A 14,475-nucleotide genomic window follows, 5' to 3' on the forward strand; every position below is an offset into this window, starting at 1 on the left:
GTGTGAATGCGAGTGTGAGTGAGTGTGTGTGAGTGTGTGTGTGTGTGAGAGAGAGTGTGTGTGTGTCTGTGAGAGAGTGTGAGAGTGTGTGTGTGTATGAGAGTGTGTGTGTGTGTGTGTGTGTGTGTGTGTGTGTGTGTGTGTAAGAGAAAAAGCAGCTTTTTCTGACTATAGGAAGAGTTCTGAGGAAGGGTCACCGGACCCGAAATGTTAACTCTGTTTTCTCCTTCACAGATGCTACCAGACCTGCTGAGCTTTTCTAGCAACATTGTTTTTGTTTTTTTTTTCTGACTATAGCCTGTCTACGGGTACTAAACTCCTAAAGTCCAACTTTAACTTTAGTGGTGGTGAATGTTAAGATCTCATATCTAGTGGTCACAGGCCAGTCATAAGTTAAAAATAGCTACCCAAGTGTTGTTACTTCGGACCTAAACTAGCACGATTGGGGTGGAGTCTTGAGTCAAGAGTCAAACATTAGCCCCAGGCAAAATGCAATTTGAGGTCCTAAGATAGATGTGGGATTCTGAACACCAGTTTTGCATTGAACTGGATGGAGTCTGTTTCCTCACTGGAAAGTGGGTTGCAGACCTCCGAAGGTGAGATCCTCTTTTGTATTGATGGTAAGGTGTAGCCAGAGCTTCTCAGCCTCTGGGAGAAACTAGCACAGTCCAGTGCAATTCTGGTTCTCCATCAGCTCAACTCCACCCCCCCACCCCAATCTCCCTTACCCCTACCGCCAATGCCGTATTGACATAGGCCTCCCTCCTACCCACACCTTCAGGCCGGCTGACTTGTTCAAGTGGCGACCCAGAGCTAAAGGGCTGCCTCAAGGTGATGCTAGATCTCATCTTCCAGACATTATTGATTCAGCCAGCTATCCAAATGAAACAGGCCTCCAGATAACGAGAGACATCATACCTTTAACTGTGCCCCTCCAGTGGGAAGGTGGCAAGGGTACGGAACCGAAATGGACCTTCTTAATAGTTTTGTGAGTTAGAAAGAAAAGTTTGTGAAGCAGGAAATACAGGAATCTCTCTCCTGCCCATTTAGGATGCATGGAAAGAACCAACAATTACATATCAGAGGTCACCCATGTTCTTTCTGAACAGGTGGCATGATGGTACAGTGGTTAGCACTGCTACCTCACAGCACCAGGGACCTGGGTTTGATTCCAGTCTAGGGTAATTGTCTGTGTGGAGTTTACACATGCTCCCCGTGTCCGCATGGGTTTCCTCCCACAGTCCAAAGATGTGCAGGTTAGGTGAATTGGCCATGCTAAATTGCCCATTGTGTCCAGGGATGTATTAGTTAGGGGGATTAGCCATGGGAAATATAGAGTTACAGGATAGGGGAGGGGGCTGGGAGGGCTGCTCTTGGAGGGTCAGTGTGAACTCAATAGGCAGAATGGCCTGCTTCCACACTGTCAGGATTCTATGAACTGACAAAGAATCCACAAGTGAAGCGTTAGCCTGTTATTCTTTCCACACAACGCAGCATAGGTAGGAATTTCACTCGAGGATGAACTAAAATGGCATACTAAGCAACCCCAAGCCACATGAGTTCATGATATCTTGGAATCTTCCAGCGATCCAAACATTTTCCATGTCCATCCATTGTTGAAAGCTACAGGGAAATTGCAGTTTTTAAATCTGATCAAACAAATCAAAAACCGTTCACCGTTTCTTCCAGATGTTTTTAGTGAAACGGTGCAGACGTTTGGAAGACTAGATGTACTGTGCAATAATGCTGGAATAAACAATGAAAATTCCTGGGAAAGGACCATTTCTGTCAACCTGGTAAGTATTGTACGATGGAATGACATTTCGTTGCCAAGTCTATCTGAATAAATCAGGGACTTTAAAACAAAACTTACAGAAAAACCTGACTTGAAATCATTCCTTCAATAGCTGCCCATTAACCTGACTGGATTTCTGCACGGATACTGCTCTCCCTCAGCTAAGCTGGCCATTTCAAGAAGGATGTGCTGGTTTGGAAGGGGTTGAAGCCTTGAGGCCTGACCTATGCTTTCTAAAGAAAAGTGTAGTTGTTCAAAAAATTTCAGAAGATTAAGCTGTCTTCTTTTCAAATTAACCTCCATCACTCTTCCCTTTGCCCAACACCCCAGTCCCATAATTGTCACTGTGGCTGTGGTGATCTTCAAACCTTGAAATGGGGTCACAGTCAGAAAAAAGTATGGGAATTGCTGAGGTAGAGCAAAGATTAACCAGAATGAGAGCAGAGGGAGTAGAATTTAATTATGAGGACAGGTTGCACAAACTAGACTTGACCACTCCACTCAAGATTAAATATTGGACTAACTGAGGTTCTTGAGATATTCAAGGAGTTGACAGGTTTGATAACGATAAACTAACTAAGGCGCTTAAGATGATTTGAGGAGTTGACAAAGTAGATAAAGGGAGTTCTGAGGAAGGTTCTGAGGAAGGATCACTGGACCCACCGGACTCTGTTCTTTCCTTCACAGATGCTGCCAGACCTGCTGAGCTTTTCCAGCAACTTTGTTTTTGTTTCTGACTTACAGTATCCACAGTTCTTTCATTTTTTATTTAGATAAAGGGAAGCCATTTCTTCTGTTGGGAAAATCCAGAACTAGGAGGATATTACCAAAATAAGAGCAAGTTGGTTGAGGGATGATTTCAGGAAACACTTTGCAAGGTAAAGGTTGGCAGAAATCTGTTGAGGCCAGGAAGATATTTGAGAATGTCAAAAGAGATTTATTTTATGAAGCAAAGGGTTATGGAACCATAGCAGGTGCAAGAAATTTAGATTCAGAGCAGCTCTAATATAATCTAATAGCAAAACAGGCTGAAGGAACAATTCTGAAATCAAAAAATGCTAGAAACCACAGTGGGTCAGGCAGCGTCGAAGCTGGTGAAGAATCATCTCGACTCGAAACGTTAGCTTGTTCTCTTGCAATGGATGCTGCCTGACCTGGTGTGATTTTTTTGTTTTCAGTACAGACTCCAGCATCTGCAGTGGTTTGCTTCTAAGCTGAAGGAGCAGAATGGTGTTCTCCTATTCCTGTCTTCATTACTGCACATAAGATCTTACTGATTGAGGAGGTCTGTGGCATTTTGCACAGCAATAAATCATTGCACTCTGATAGGCCAGGGGAAGTGATGTGAGATGTTTTCACAATGAGGTGTATATGTTGAAGGAAGTTGCACCAATATCTTTTCAGTAAAGGTTCTAGTCCAAGTTTTATTTATTGCCTGAATAATCATAAACTTTATCTGACTGGTAAACAACTATAGAAAGGGACAATTTACGGGTCTTTTATTGATTGAAGGTGTGTTAGTGGACTCGTGTAGCAGCTAACAGTATAGTGTTGTCAGAGATGGTAAGAACTGCAGATGCTAGAGTCAGAGATAACACAGTGTGGAGCTGGAGGAGCACAACAGGCCAGGCAGCATCAGAGGAGCAGGAAAGCTGACATTATGGTTCCGGACCCTTTTTCAGAAATGGGGAGGGGAAGGGAGCTCCAAAATAAATAGAGGGAGGAGGTGTGGGGCTGGGGAAGGTAGGTGGGTTGGTGATAGGTGAGTGCAGGTAGGGAGTGGTGAGGATTGGTCAGTGAAGTGGGGGCGGATAGGTGGGAGAAGATTGTCAAGTTGTGTCAGGTCAAGGAGGTGGGGATGAGAGGGCGGGTTGGTCATGGGATGAGGCTGGGGGTGGGGAGATTTTGAAATTAGTAATGTCCACGTTGAGACCATTGGGTTGTAGGCTTCCAAGGCGGAATATGAGGTATTGCTCCTCCAGTTTCCGGGCGGCGTCATTGTGACACTGGAGGAGGCCCAGGATGGACATGTCGCCCAGGGAGTGGAAGTGGTTCACGACTGGAAGGTGTTGTTGTTTGTCGCGAACAGAGCACAGGTGGTCAACAAAGTGGTCTCCGAGCCTCCGCTTGGTCTCACCGATATAAAGGAGCTGTTGTCAGTACTATTTCCCATAGACTAATTTGTTTTTATTTGTTCATGGGCTATGCCAACTAGGCCAGAATTTATTGCCCATTTCTAATTATCCAGAGAACAGTTAAGAGTCAACCACACAGTGGGTTCGTACTCACATGAAGATGTTTGTTGAGTACAGGAGCAGGTATATCTTACTGCAGTTGAACAATGCCATGAATTCAGTAGGCAATTTTAAGACTGTATCTAGTTGGACTTCATGCTCATAATTTAGCTTCATCTATGGGGCAACCGAACAAACATTAAAGTGCTACGTATAGGCTTTGGCAAGACTACATGTGAAGTCTCATGTGTAGTTTGCTCTTCTTATCTGAGGAAGGATATTTTGACCATGGGGGGAGTGCAACAAATGTTTAACATACCGATCCCTGGAATGGCAGGACTGATGTATGAAAAGAGACTATATTGACTAGGACAATATTCACTGAAGTTTAGAAGAATAGGGGCATATTGCTCAGAAACTTATGAAATTTTAACAGCCCTGGCAGGAAAAACAGAGGAAGGATGCTCCCAGAACCAAAGTTCACAGTCTGAAGATACAGTGTCTAACATTTAGGACTGAGATGAGGAGAAATTTCTTTACCCAGAGAGTGGTGAGTTTGTGGATTTCTCTGCCACAGAAGGTATTTAAGACTAAAGCATTGAATGGTTTCAAGAAGGCGTTAGATATAGTTCTTAGTGCTAAAGGATGTGGGGTGAAAGCAGGAACTGAGTAGGATGATCAGCTATGATCATATTGAATGATGGAGCTAGTTCAAAATGCCAAATGGCCCACGTCTGTTTTCTACATAAGACCTGGTAAGGATTTCTGAAAAGGAAACTAGTGAACCAGATTTTTTTTTAAATATTAGATTTTATTGTCATGTGTACTCAAGTACAGAATTGCAAGAGAAGAGTGAAAAGTGTATAATGTCATCACAAATGTTGCCATCTTAGATACCAAGCTACCAAGGTACAAAAAAAAACTTAGGTACAAAATAGTGAGAGAAACAAGAGTTAAAAAGTTAAGCATTACTTCATAGAATCATAGAAAAATAAAAAATAGGTAGAAGTTTACGTTAAAGTCTTTTGTAGTTTAAACTAGGAAAATGAAGGAGTAAGTTGAAAATTCAACAGTTTTTGATGGGTCCTCTGCTTATCTCGCTCTACTGTCTATTCTCAATGCTCCACCACAGATACTGTGGTAACAGAATCAGAATTATTAGTTCAGCTTCCTACCTCCACATTACTGCTTCATTCAAATTTTACCATCTGCCATGGTGGGATCTGAACCTATGTCCCACAGAGCTTGGGGTACAGGATTCATAGTCCAGTGACATTACCACTACACAACCACATGTGATCCCATAGCCCTTGATTTGAGTACCACAAAATAACTTGATACCAAGCAATGTCCATTCAGATTGTGGCCATACAGGTTGTGTATAAGCTTGCAAATCCTTCCAACAAATGTCAGGGGCAGGCAGCAAGAACGAGACAAATTCCTGCTCAGCCTTGTGATGGAAAGCATGTAGGACCCTCCACCATCACTAACCGTAACTTTAGACCATGTAAAAGTGCATGTTGCCATAGGAACCTGGACTGCCTGACTGAACTTGTAAGTTGGATGGTCTGCAAGTCTGCAGCCTTTAATTTCCTGACTTCATCTTGGATTGTATTTGAAGATGAACTTAAACCACGTCCAAAGTAGCTCCAATTAAAAGGGGGAGATGGCGGCAAACTGATAGTCACTGATCTGGTATTCTAGACACAAGATTAATTCTCTGGAGACAAAAATAAAACAAAAAACTGTAAATACTGGAGTTCTGAGGAAGAGTCACCAGACTCAAAACATTAACTCTGCTTTCCCCCCAATCCAACCTGACCAATTACCGCCCCATCAGTCTCCTCTCGATCATCAGTAAAGTGATGGAAGGTGTCATCAACGGTGCTATCAAGCAGCACCTGCTCAGCAAAACCTGCTCAATGATGCCCAGTTCGGGTTCTGCCAGGGCCCCTCAGCTCCTGACCTCATTACAGCCTTGGTTCAAACATGGACAAAAGAGCTGAATTCTAGAGATGAGGTGAGGCTGACCAGCCCTCGACATCAAGGTCTCATTTGACCAAGTGTGGTATCAAGGAGCCCTAGCTGGATTCAATGGGTATTGGGGCAAACTCGCTGCTGTTTGGAGTCATACCTGGTGTATAGGAAGATGGTTGTGGTTGTTGAAGGTCAATCATCTCAACTCCAGGACTTCTCTGCAGGAGTTCCTCAGGGTGGTGTCCTCTGCCCAACCATCTTCAGCTGCTTCATCAATGACCTTCCCTCCATCATAAGGTCAGAAGTGGGATGTTCACTGATGATTGAACAATCCTCAGCACCATTCGCAACTCCTCAGATACTGGAGCAGTCCATGATCAAATGAACAAGATCTGGACAATATCCAAATTTGGGTTGACAAGTTGCAAGTAACATTCATGCCACACAAATGCCATGCAGTGACCATCTCCAATAAAAATTGAATTGAATTGAATGATTTATCGTCACTCGTATTAAATAAATAAATAGTGAAAACTGTAATATGTCACCATGCTCCAGTGCCATTTTGAGTTACAGACAATATTAAGATATAACTAAAAACAGAGATCTTCCTCCCTTCTTGTGCTCTGCATATTATGTGGGGTGGGGGGGTGTGTGGTCTCCACAACAGGCTCCATGCCCACCAACGCCCCCGCATCACAGTTCATGCCAAGACTCCAATCTGGGACAACTACCACTGCCACTGCTCCACCACCAGGACCACCACACTGGGCCTACCACATCGCCACTCTGTTGATCCACCAAGAGTACCGATCAGGCCTACGGCATTCTGCCGACCGTGGATGCCACCATCTTTGCCGACCACAGAGGCTTCCCCGCCATCTTAAAAACCGGTGCTGCCGCCAGTGCCCCGAGTCCTGAGCTGGGCCCACCGGAGTAAAAGTCACCACATTTTAGCGCCATCTCCCGCCGCTGGGCCCATAGTTGTTGCCGTCGGGAACTCTCCGAGGCCTCGCTCTGTCAGAGGGGCTGACGTCTGCCGCACAAGCTCGGGAGGCTGGGCCCGCTCTAGCCCTGCTGGAGATGCCAAAAAGACCTGCAAAGAGAGCAAAAGAAAAGAGCGAAAGCAAAAAAAAAGGAAAAAGGTAAAAAAAGAAACAAAGAAAGCAGACAGAAGCGGACAAGCCCCAGGCCAGCAGCTTGTGCGCAGCGGCGCTACTGCGCCACTATCTTGTACTTGGAATGTGCTCAGGCTTAGAGAGAATCTAACTACCACCACTTAACAGTCAATCATACTACCATCACTGAAACCCCCACTGTCAACATCCTGAGGAAACTCAACTGGACTCGCCATATAAAAACAAAAATAAGTCAAAGGCTAAGAATACTGAAGTGAGTACTCATCTTCTTACTTCCCAAAGCCTGTGTACCATCTACAAGGCACAAGTCAGGAGTGTGATGGAATATTCCCTACTTGCCTGGATGGCTGGAACTCCAATGGCACCCCGGAAGCTTGACACCATCCAGAACAAAGCAGCCACTTAGAGTCATAGAATCATAGAAATGTACAACACGAAACAGACCCTTTAGTCCAACTCGTCTATGCTGACCAGATACTCCAAATCAACTTAATCCCATTTGCCAGCATTTTTCCTCTAAACACTTTCTATTCATGTAACCATCCAGATACCTTTTAAATATTGTCATTGTACCAGCCTCCACTTGCTCCTCTGGAAGTTCATTCCATACATGCACCACCCTCTGCGTGAAAAAGTTGCTCCTCAGGTGCCTTTTAAATCTTTTCCCTCTCACCTTAAACTTATGCCCTTTAGTTTTGGACTCTCATACCTGGGGAAAACACCTTGACTATTCACCCTATCCATGCCCCTCTTGATTTTATAAACCTCTATAAGATCACCCCTCAGCCTCCAACACTCCAGGGAAAATAGCCCCAGCCTGTTCAGCTTCTCCTGAAAGCTCAAACCCTTCAACCCTGGCAAGATCCTTGTAATTTTTTTCTGACCCCTTTCAAGTTTAACAACATCTTTCCTATAGCAGGGAGACCAGAACTGAACACAATATTCCAAAAGTGGCCTAACCAGTGTCCTGTACAGCTGCAACATGACCTCCCAACTCCTATACGCAATGCATTGACCAATAAAGGCAAGTGTGCCAAAAGCCTTCTTCAATTCCCTGTCTACCTGCAACTCCACTTTCAAGGAACTATAAACTTCCACCCCAAGGTCTCTTTGTTTGGCAACATTTCCCAGGACCTTGATTTGCACCATGTCCACAAGCATCCACTCCCTCCACCACCAATGCTCAGTTGAGGCAGTGTATATTATCTACATGATGCAGCACAGAAATTCACTAAAGATCCTCACACATCACCTTCCAAAGTCATGACCATTTCCATCTAGAGGGACAAGGACAACAGATACATGGGAACACCATCACCTGCAAATTTTCCTCCAAGCCACTCACCATCCTGACTTGGAAATATATCACTGTTCCTTCACTGTCGCTTGGTCAAAATCCTAGAATTTTCTCCCTGACAGCATTGTGAGTTTAGCTACAGCACATGGACTGCAGCAATTCAAGAAGGCAGCTCATCACCCCCTTCTCAAGAGCAACTAAGGATGGGCAATAAATGCTGGCCAGCCAGCGATGCCCACATCCCATAAGTGAATTAAAAAAAACACAAAAGAGTAAAATAAAATAAGCCATTCTTACCTGGTATAGCCTATGTTTGACTACAGACACACAGCAGTATGGCTCTCTAAAATAGTGAGCAACCCATTCAGTTGATAGGCAGCAAATGCTGACTTTGCTGATGATGTCCACATCCATTGAAGGAATCTGAAAAAAACGTAGTACACTTTGAGTAATCCATTGAAGAAAGGGGGAAGAGGTAACAAGAATAAAAACTCTGAATTGAGCTCTTGTAAGGGAAGGGCTCCAGCTGCTCTGAACAACAACAACTTGCCATTGTTTACCACTATTAACATGATAAAACATCTCAGAATGCTTCACAGGAGTATTTTCAAATAGATTTTGACAGCAAGCCACCTAAGGAGACATGACGACAGCTGATCAAAAGTCAAAGAAATAATCCGTAAGGAACACACTAAAGGAGAAAAAGAGACTTTCGGACATGGTGAGATAGAGGAAGGCAACACCAGAACCCAGGACATTGGCAATTCAAAGCATGATGGGGTGATAAATGTATGAGCTGTCCAAATCAGAGGAGGATGGAATTCTCAGGGTTTTGGAGGATGTTACAGAGGCAGGGAGGGCAAAGAAATTTGAAGATATTGATAAGAATTTTAACAATGAGGTATTGCCATACTAGAAGCCAATGTAGGTCAGCAATCACGGGGTAAAAAATGAATGGGACTTCTTGTGCATATTTGGTTGTGTCTAAACAACTCAATCAGTTTTACAACAGTCTTTGTGCTTTCCTACGCAGGTGGCATTGATACAAGCAAGTTACCTGGCTTTGGACCATATGAGGTGTGACCGTGGTGGGAAAGGTGGGAGTATTATCAACGTGGCTTCCATGTCAGGTAAGAACAGTAAGATGTTGCAAAGTGCAGAATTTTTAAAGTGTAATTGACATGTTCTGTCAGGAACAGGCAAATCAATTTCAGTCACAATGAGAAACTAGAGAAGCTGGGATAGAGCAGAGAAGAGCGAGGGGGCATTTGATGGAGCTTTTCAAGCTTGCAAGGGTTTTGATAGGTAAGTAAATAGCTGTTTCCACAAGCAAGAAGATCATTAATCTGATGGCAAAGATTTCTGATAATTAGCTAATGACCTAGAGGTGAGATGAGAAGATTTTTGTGCAAATAATGTTTAACATACAAAATGCACTGCTCAAAAGAGTGGTATAGGTGGAATAAATGGGGCATTTGAAGGACAGATGGAATGTATAGCTATGGGAAAAGTACAGCCTAGTGGAAATAACTAGATAGTTTTTTTTCAAAGAGTCAGAATAGGTGGAGGGCCTCTATATATTCTGTAGGATGATCTTTTAACAAGGATGAAAAATATTTCAACAACTGAATGCAATAAGGGCTGCAGCAGCTTATATTTAATCTAGATAAAAACCAAAAGAACCGCAGGTGCTGTAAGTCAGAAACAAAAACAGAAGTTGCTGCAAAAGATCAGCAGGTCTGGCAATCTTGGAGTCAATGTGAAACTCTACCCAGATATTCTAAAGGGAAGTCAAGCAAGTACATGAGGACAAACAGAATGGAAAGATATATTGATTGGGTGAGAAAATAAATAGAAGGGCTGGAGGCTCATTTGTGGCATTATGTTTCTACACTAGAAATTCAAAAGTAGAGATATGTTGCATCTTCCAGAAACGCAAATGAGGAATCGCACAGTGTGTTTCTTCCACTGTAGGACAATGATATTTCCTGACTCTTCTCAAAAGACATATGTCTTGCAACCTAGACCACCAGAGCAATTCAATCTTCTCATTGCTGTTTGTGGGATCTTACTGTGCATCATTTGACCATCACATTCATCTTACTGTGGCTGGACTTCAGAGTACATTAAACAGTGAGGGTTGGCAATTCTTGGCTGGTCTGGCAGCATCTGTGAAGAGAGCGAAACAATGCTCATGCCAAGATCTCAGATGTCAAGATTTCCACAGATGACACCAGACCCGTTGAGTACAGCCAGCATTTTCTGTGTTCCTTTCAGGTTTACAGCTTTGCAAGGATTTTGCTTCCACAAGTCTCTAGCAAGAAGTTCCACAGATTCTCAATCCTCTGAGAGGAGAAATTCCTCCTTATCTCAGTCTTAAATTATCACTGCTTACTTCTGATCTTATATATTCTGGTCCTAGAATCTCCAGTGAGGGGAAACATCCTCTCAGCATTTATCCTGTCAAGCCCCTTAAGAATCTGATATGCATCAATGAGATTACCTCTCGTTCTTTTAAAGTCCTCTGAGTAGAGTCCCAAACTGTTTAGCCTTTGCTCATAAGCCAGCCCCTCCATACCAGGGACCATTCTTGTGAATCTTTTCTGTCTCCAATGAATGCTATCATGCTTTAAATAAGGGGATCAAACTGTTCACAAAACTCCAGGTGTGGTCTCGTTATCAGCTTTTTGCAGTCAGACTTCCCTACTCTTTTACTCCAACCCCTTTGAAATAAGTGTCAACATTCTATTAGCCTTCCTGATTACTTGCTGCATCTATGTGCTAGCTTTCTGTGTTTCTAGCACAATTACCCCCAAGTCCTTTTGTGGTGCAGTTTTATAGAATTTTCCTCAATTTAAATTATACTCTGCTCTTTTGTTCTTCCTTCCAAAATGAATGACTTCACTTATTTCCCGCATAATTCGCCATTTGCCAACTTTTTGCCCACTAATTTAACCTATCAGTATCTTTATGGAGTCATAGAGGTATACAGCACAGAAACAGGTCCTTCAGCCCAACTCATCCATGTTGACCAGATTTCCTAAACTGAACTGGTCCCATTTGCCTGCCTTTGGCCCATATCCCTCTAAACCTCTCTTATCCCTGCACCTGTCCAAATGCCTTTTAAATGTTGTAATTGTACCTGCCCCCCCACCACTTCCTCTGCCAGCTCATTCCATACATACAGCACCCTGTGTGTGAATAAGTTGCCCCTCAGGTCCCTTTTAAACCTTCCCCTCTCACCTTAGACCTATGCCTTCAAGTTTTAGACTCCTCTACCCAGGAGAATAGACCTATGCCCCTCATGATTTTATAAACCTGTACAAGGTCACCCCATAGCCTCCTATGCTCCAGGCAAAAAAGTTCGAGCCTATCCAGCCTCTCCCCATAACGCAAATCTTCCAGTCTTGGTATTATCCTTGTAAATCTCTTTTCCAACCTTTCCAGTTTAATAACAGCTCTCCAAAGCAGGGAGACAAGAATGGTATATTGTACTCCAAATGTGGCCTCATCAGTGTCTTCTATGGATGTAACAGGATGTCCAAACTCCTGTAGTCAATGCTGTGACTGATGAAGGCAAGAGTGCCAAACGCTTTTTTAAAAATCATTTTGTAAGCTGTTTGCATCCTTCTCACAACTTGCCTTTCCCTCTATTTTTGTGTCATCTGCAAATTTGGCTGCAGTACATTCACTTCCTTCCTCCAAGTCATTAATATATATTGTAAACAGTTGATGTCCTAGTAGTGATCCGTATGGAACCCCATTGGTCACAGGTCACCAACATCAAAAAGAACCCTTTATCCCCACTTAATGTTTCGCACCCAGTAGCCAATTCTCTATCCATGCCAATATACTACCGCCAACACCATGGCCTCTTAATTTTGTCACCTGACAAAGGAGCAGAGCTCCGAAAGCTTGTGATTTGACTATAACCTGGTGTCATGTGACTTCTGACTTTGTCCACGCAAGTCCACCAGCTGCACCTCCACATCATCACTCTTGACTTATGACTTAACCTTTTGGCAATTTATCCTACAAAAGGATATTAGATAGATTAGTGAGTGGGCAAAGATCTAACAAATGGAGTACAATGTTGGGAGTGTGAAACTGTCCATTTTGGGAGAAAGAATAAAGAAGCATGTTATCTTAAAGATTGCAGAGGTTGGGGATACAGCGAGACCTGGCTGACCTACAGCATCAATCGCAGAAGGTTAGTGTACAGGTACAGCAAGTAATCAGGAAAGCTAAAAGAATGTAGGGAGGTTATGCTTCTGTTATGCAGAGCATCAGTGATACCATATCTAGAATACTGACTACTTATGTAAGGATGTTAATGTGTTGGAAGTAGATCAAAGAAGGATTACTAGATTAATACCTAGAATGAGTGGATTACCTTATAAGGAAAGGTTAGATAGGCTAGGCCTGTATCCTCTGGAGTTTAGAAGAGTCTAAGTGACTTCATTCAAAGAGATAGAATCCTGAGGGGACTTGACCGGAAGGATATGGACAGGATGTTTCTTGTTGTGGGAGAATCTAGAATAAGAGGTCAGAATTTAAAAATAAGATAGCGTTCATTTAAAACCGAGATGAGGAAACTTCTTATTTCTTTCAGAGGGCTGTCAGTTTTTGGAATTCACTTCCTCAAAAGGCAGTGGATGCAGAATCTTTCAATATTTCTAAGAAAGAGGTGGAGAAATTCTTGATGATTAATGTGATGGGTGGGGTGTAAGATTATCGGAGATACTCAGGAATGTAGAGTTGAGGTTAAGATCAGATCAGCCACGATCTTATTGAATGGCAGAGCAGGCTTGAAAGGCTGAGTGGCCTACTCTTGTTCCTTGTTTGGGCATTGGTTTATTAAAATACGTGGACTGAAATGAGAAAGATCTATTTTATAACCTATGTTGTCTGTATGGTTTGAAAGTAACCCGAGGCCTGTACCAAGCATCATGAAATCAACAGTTTGGATTATTTAATAAGTGATTCCCATGGATAATGGTTTTTATACTTTTCTGAGGCTAGCAAGCACAAGCTGGTTGAGCATGAGTGTCATGCTGCCCGCTGTGAATGGTCAATGGGCCATGTTTGAAACAATCCGCCAGTCATTGGGATGTACAGCCCACAAGCCTGGCATCACGCTGTCACTGAAACTCATATTATCACATTATTCATTTGTGTGGTGGACAAAATATCTTTTTGGCTTCATGGCAGCATCCTGTTAGTGGAGATAACTGCTTGTGAATTTTTTATATAGTAGCAGCGTGAGTCAGCTTGCTTCATTTAATGTTCAAACTTTTAAGAGCCCTTCCCCTTGCAGCATGACCTGAGGCAGACTGGGCATGGCTGAGGGTCCAGAATGTTGGTTGTAAGCCCTTTCATGAGAGATACAATGAGAGATAATTTGATCAGGACATTTGTTATCATACAGGATAGTTTTGATATGTCCCATCTTAACATTAGGGTGAGCAGATAGCTGGGGCTCTGCTCAGAAGTTGCCAATAAGATTGACCTTGTGGTACATGGGACTGTAGAAACTGTAACATATATCGTACATTGATAGGTGAACATTGGCTCTCAGTGTTTAGCAGTTGAGAGCTTATTGGCTGACTTCTCAACTAAAACATGGAGGAAGGAGTGTTCATTTGATTGGTTCATTGCAATGGTCAGATGAAATTTATTAAGCTGAATAAAGAAATTATTTACTGCAGTCATCTACAGATTAAAATATTGTGAACATCTCATCTACATTTCAGAAGTATGCAAGAGATAGAGGTTAGTGATCTTTCTGTCAAAAATGCGCTTCTTACTGTACACAGCAAAGGTGTAAGCAAGAACTGGGTCCAAAGGGGATACCACATCAATGCCATCTATTTGGCCATATATGGTTGTTTCATTGAAACAGAACTCAACACCACGAGTTGCCAAGTTCATGAGTTCAATGACACAGATTCAGATACATCAAGATTAACACAATAGTTTAAAGAGATAGAAGGAACTGCAGATGCTGGAGAATCTGAGATAACAAGATGTAGA

The 14,475-nt window shown here is 42.9% G+C and overlaps 1 protein-coding gene across 3 annotated transcripts in view; it reads left to right on the forward strand.

Moving 5' to 3' along the window:
* The window catches only part of LOC109929408 (15-hydroxyprostaglandin dehydrogenase), a 57,454-nt gene that overhangs the window by 15,473 nt on the left and 27,506 nt on the right, over nucleotides 1-14,475 (forward strand). For all 3 annotated transcript variants that reach the window (XM_048595088.1, XM_020529076.2, XM_048595089.1), the window contains exons 3-4: nucleotides 1,690-1,796; nucleotides 9,476-9,572. In XM_048595088.1, coding sequence (XP_048451045.1) covers nucleotides 1,690-1,796; nucleotides 9,476-9,572 — 204 coding nt within the window. The remainder of the gene's footprint in view (nucleotides 1-1,689; nucleotides 1,797-9,475; nucleotides 9,573-14,475) is intronic.

Source organism: Rhincodon typus, chromosome 3 (genome assembly GCF_021869965.1).
Source record: "Rhincodon typus isolate 14 chromosome 3, sRhiTyp1.1, whole genome shotgun sequence".
NCBI lineage: Eukaryota > Metazoa > Chordata > Chondrichthyes > Orectolobiformes > Rhincodontidae > Rhincodon > Rhincodon typus.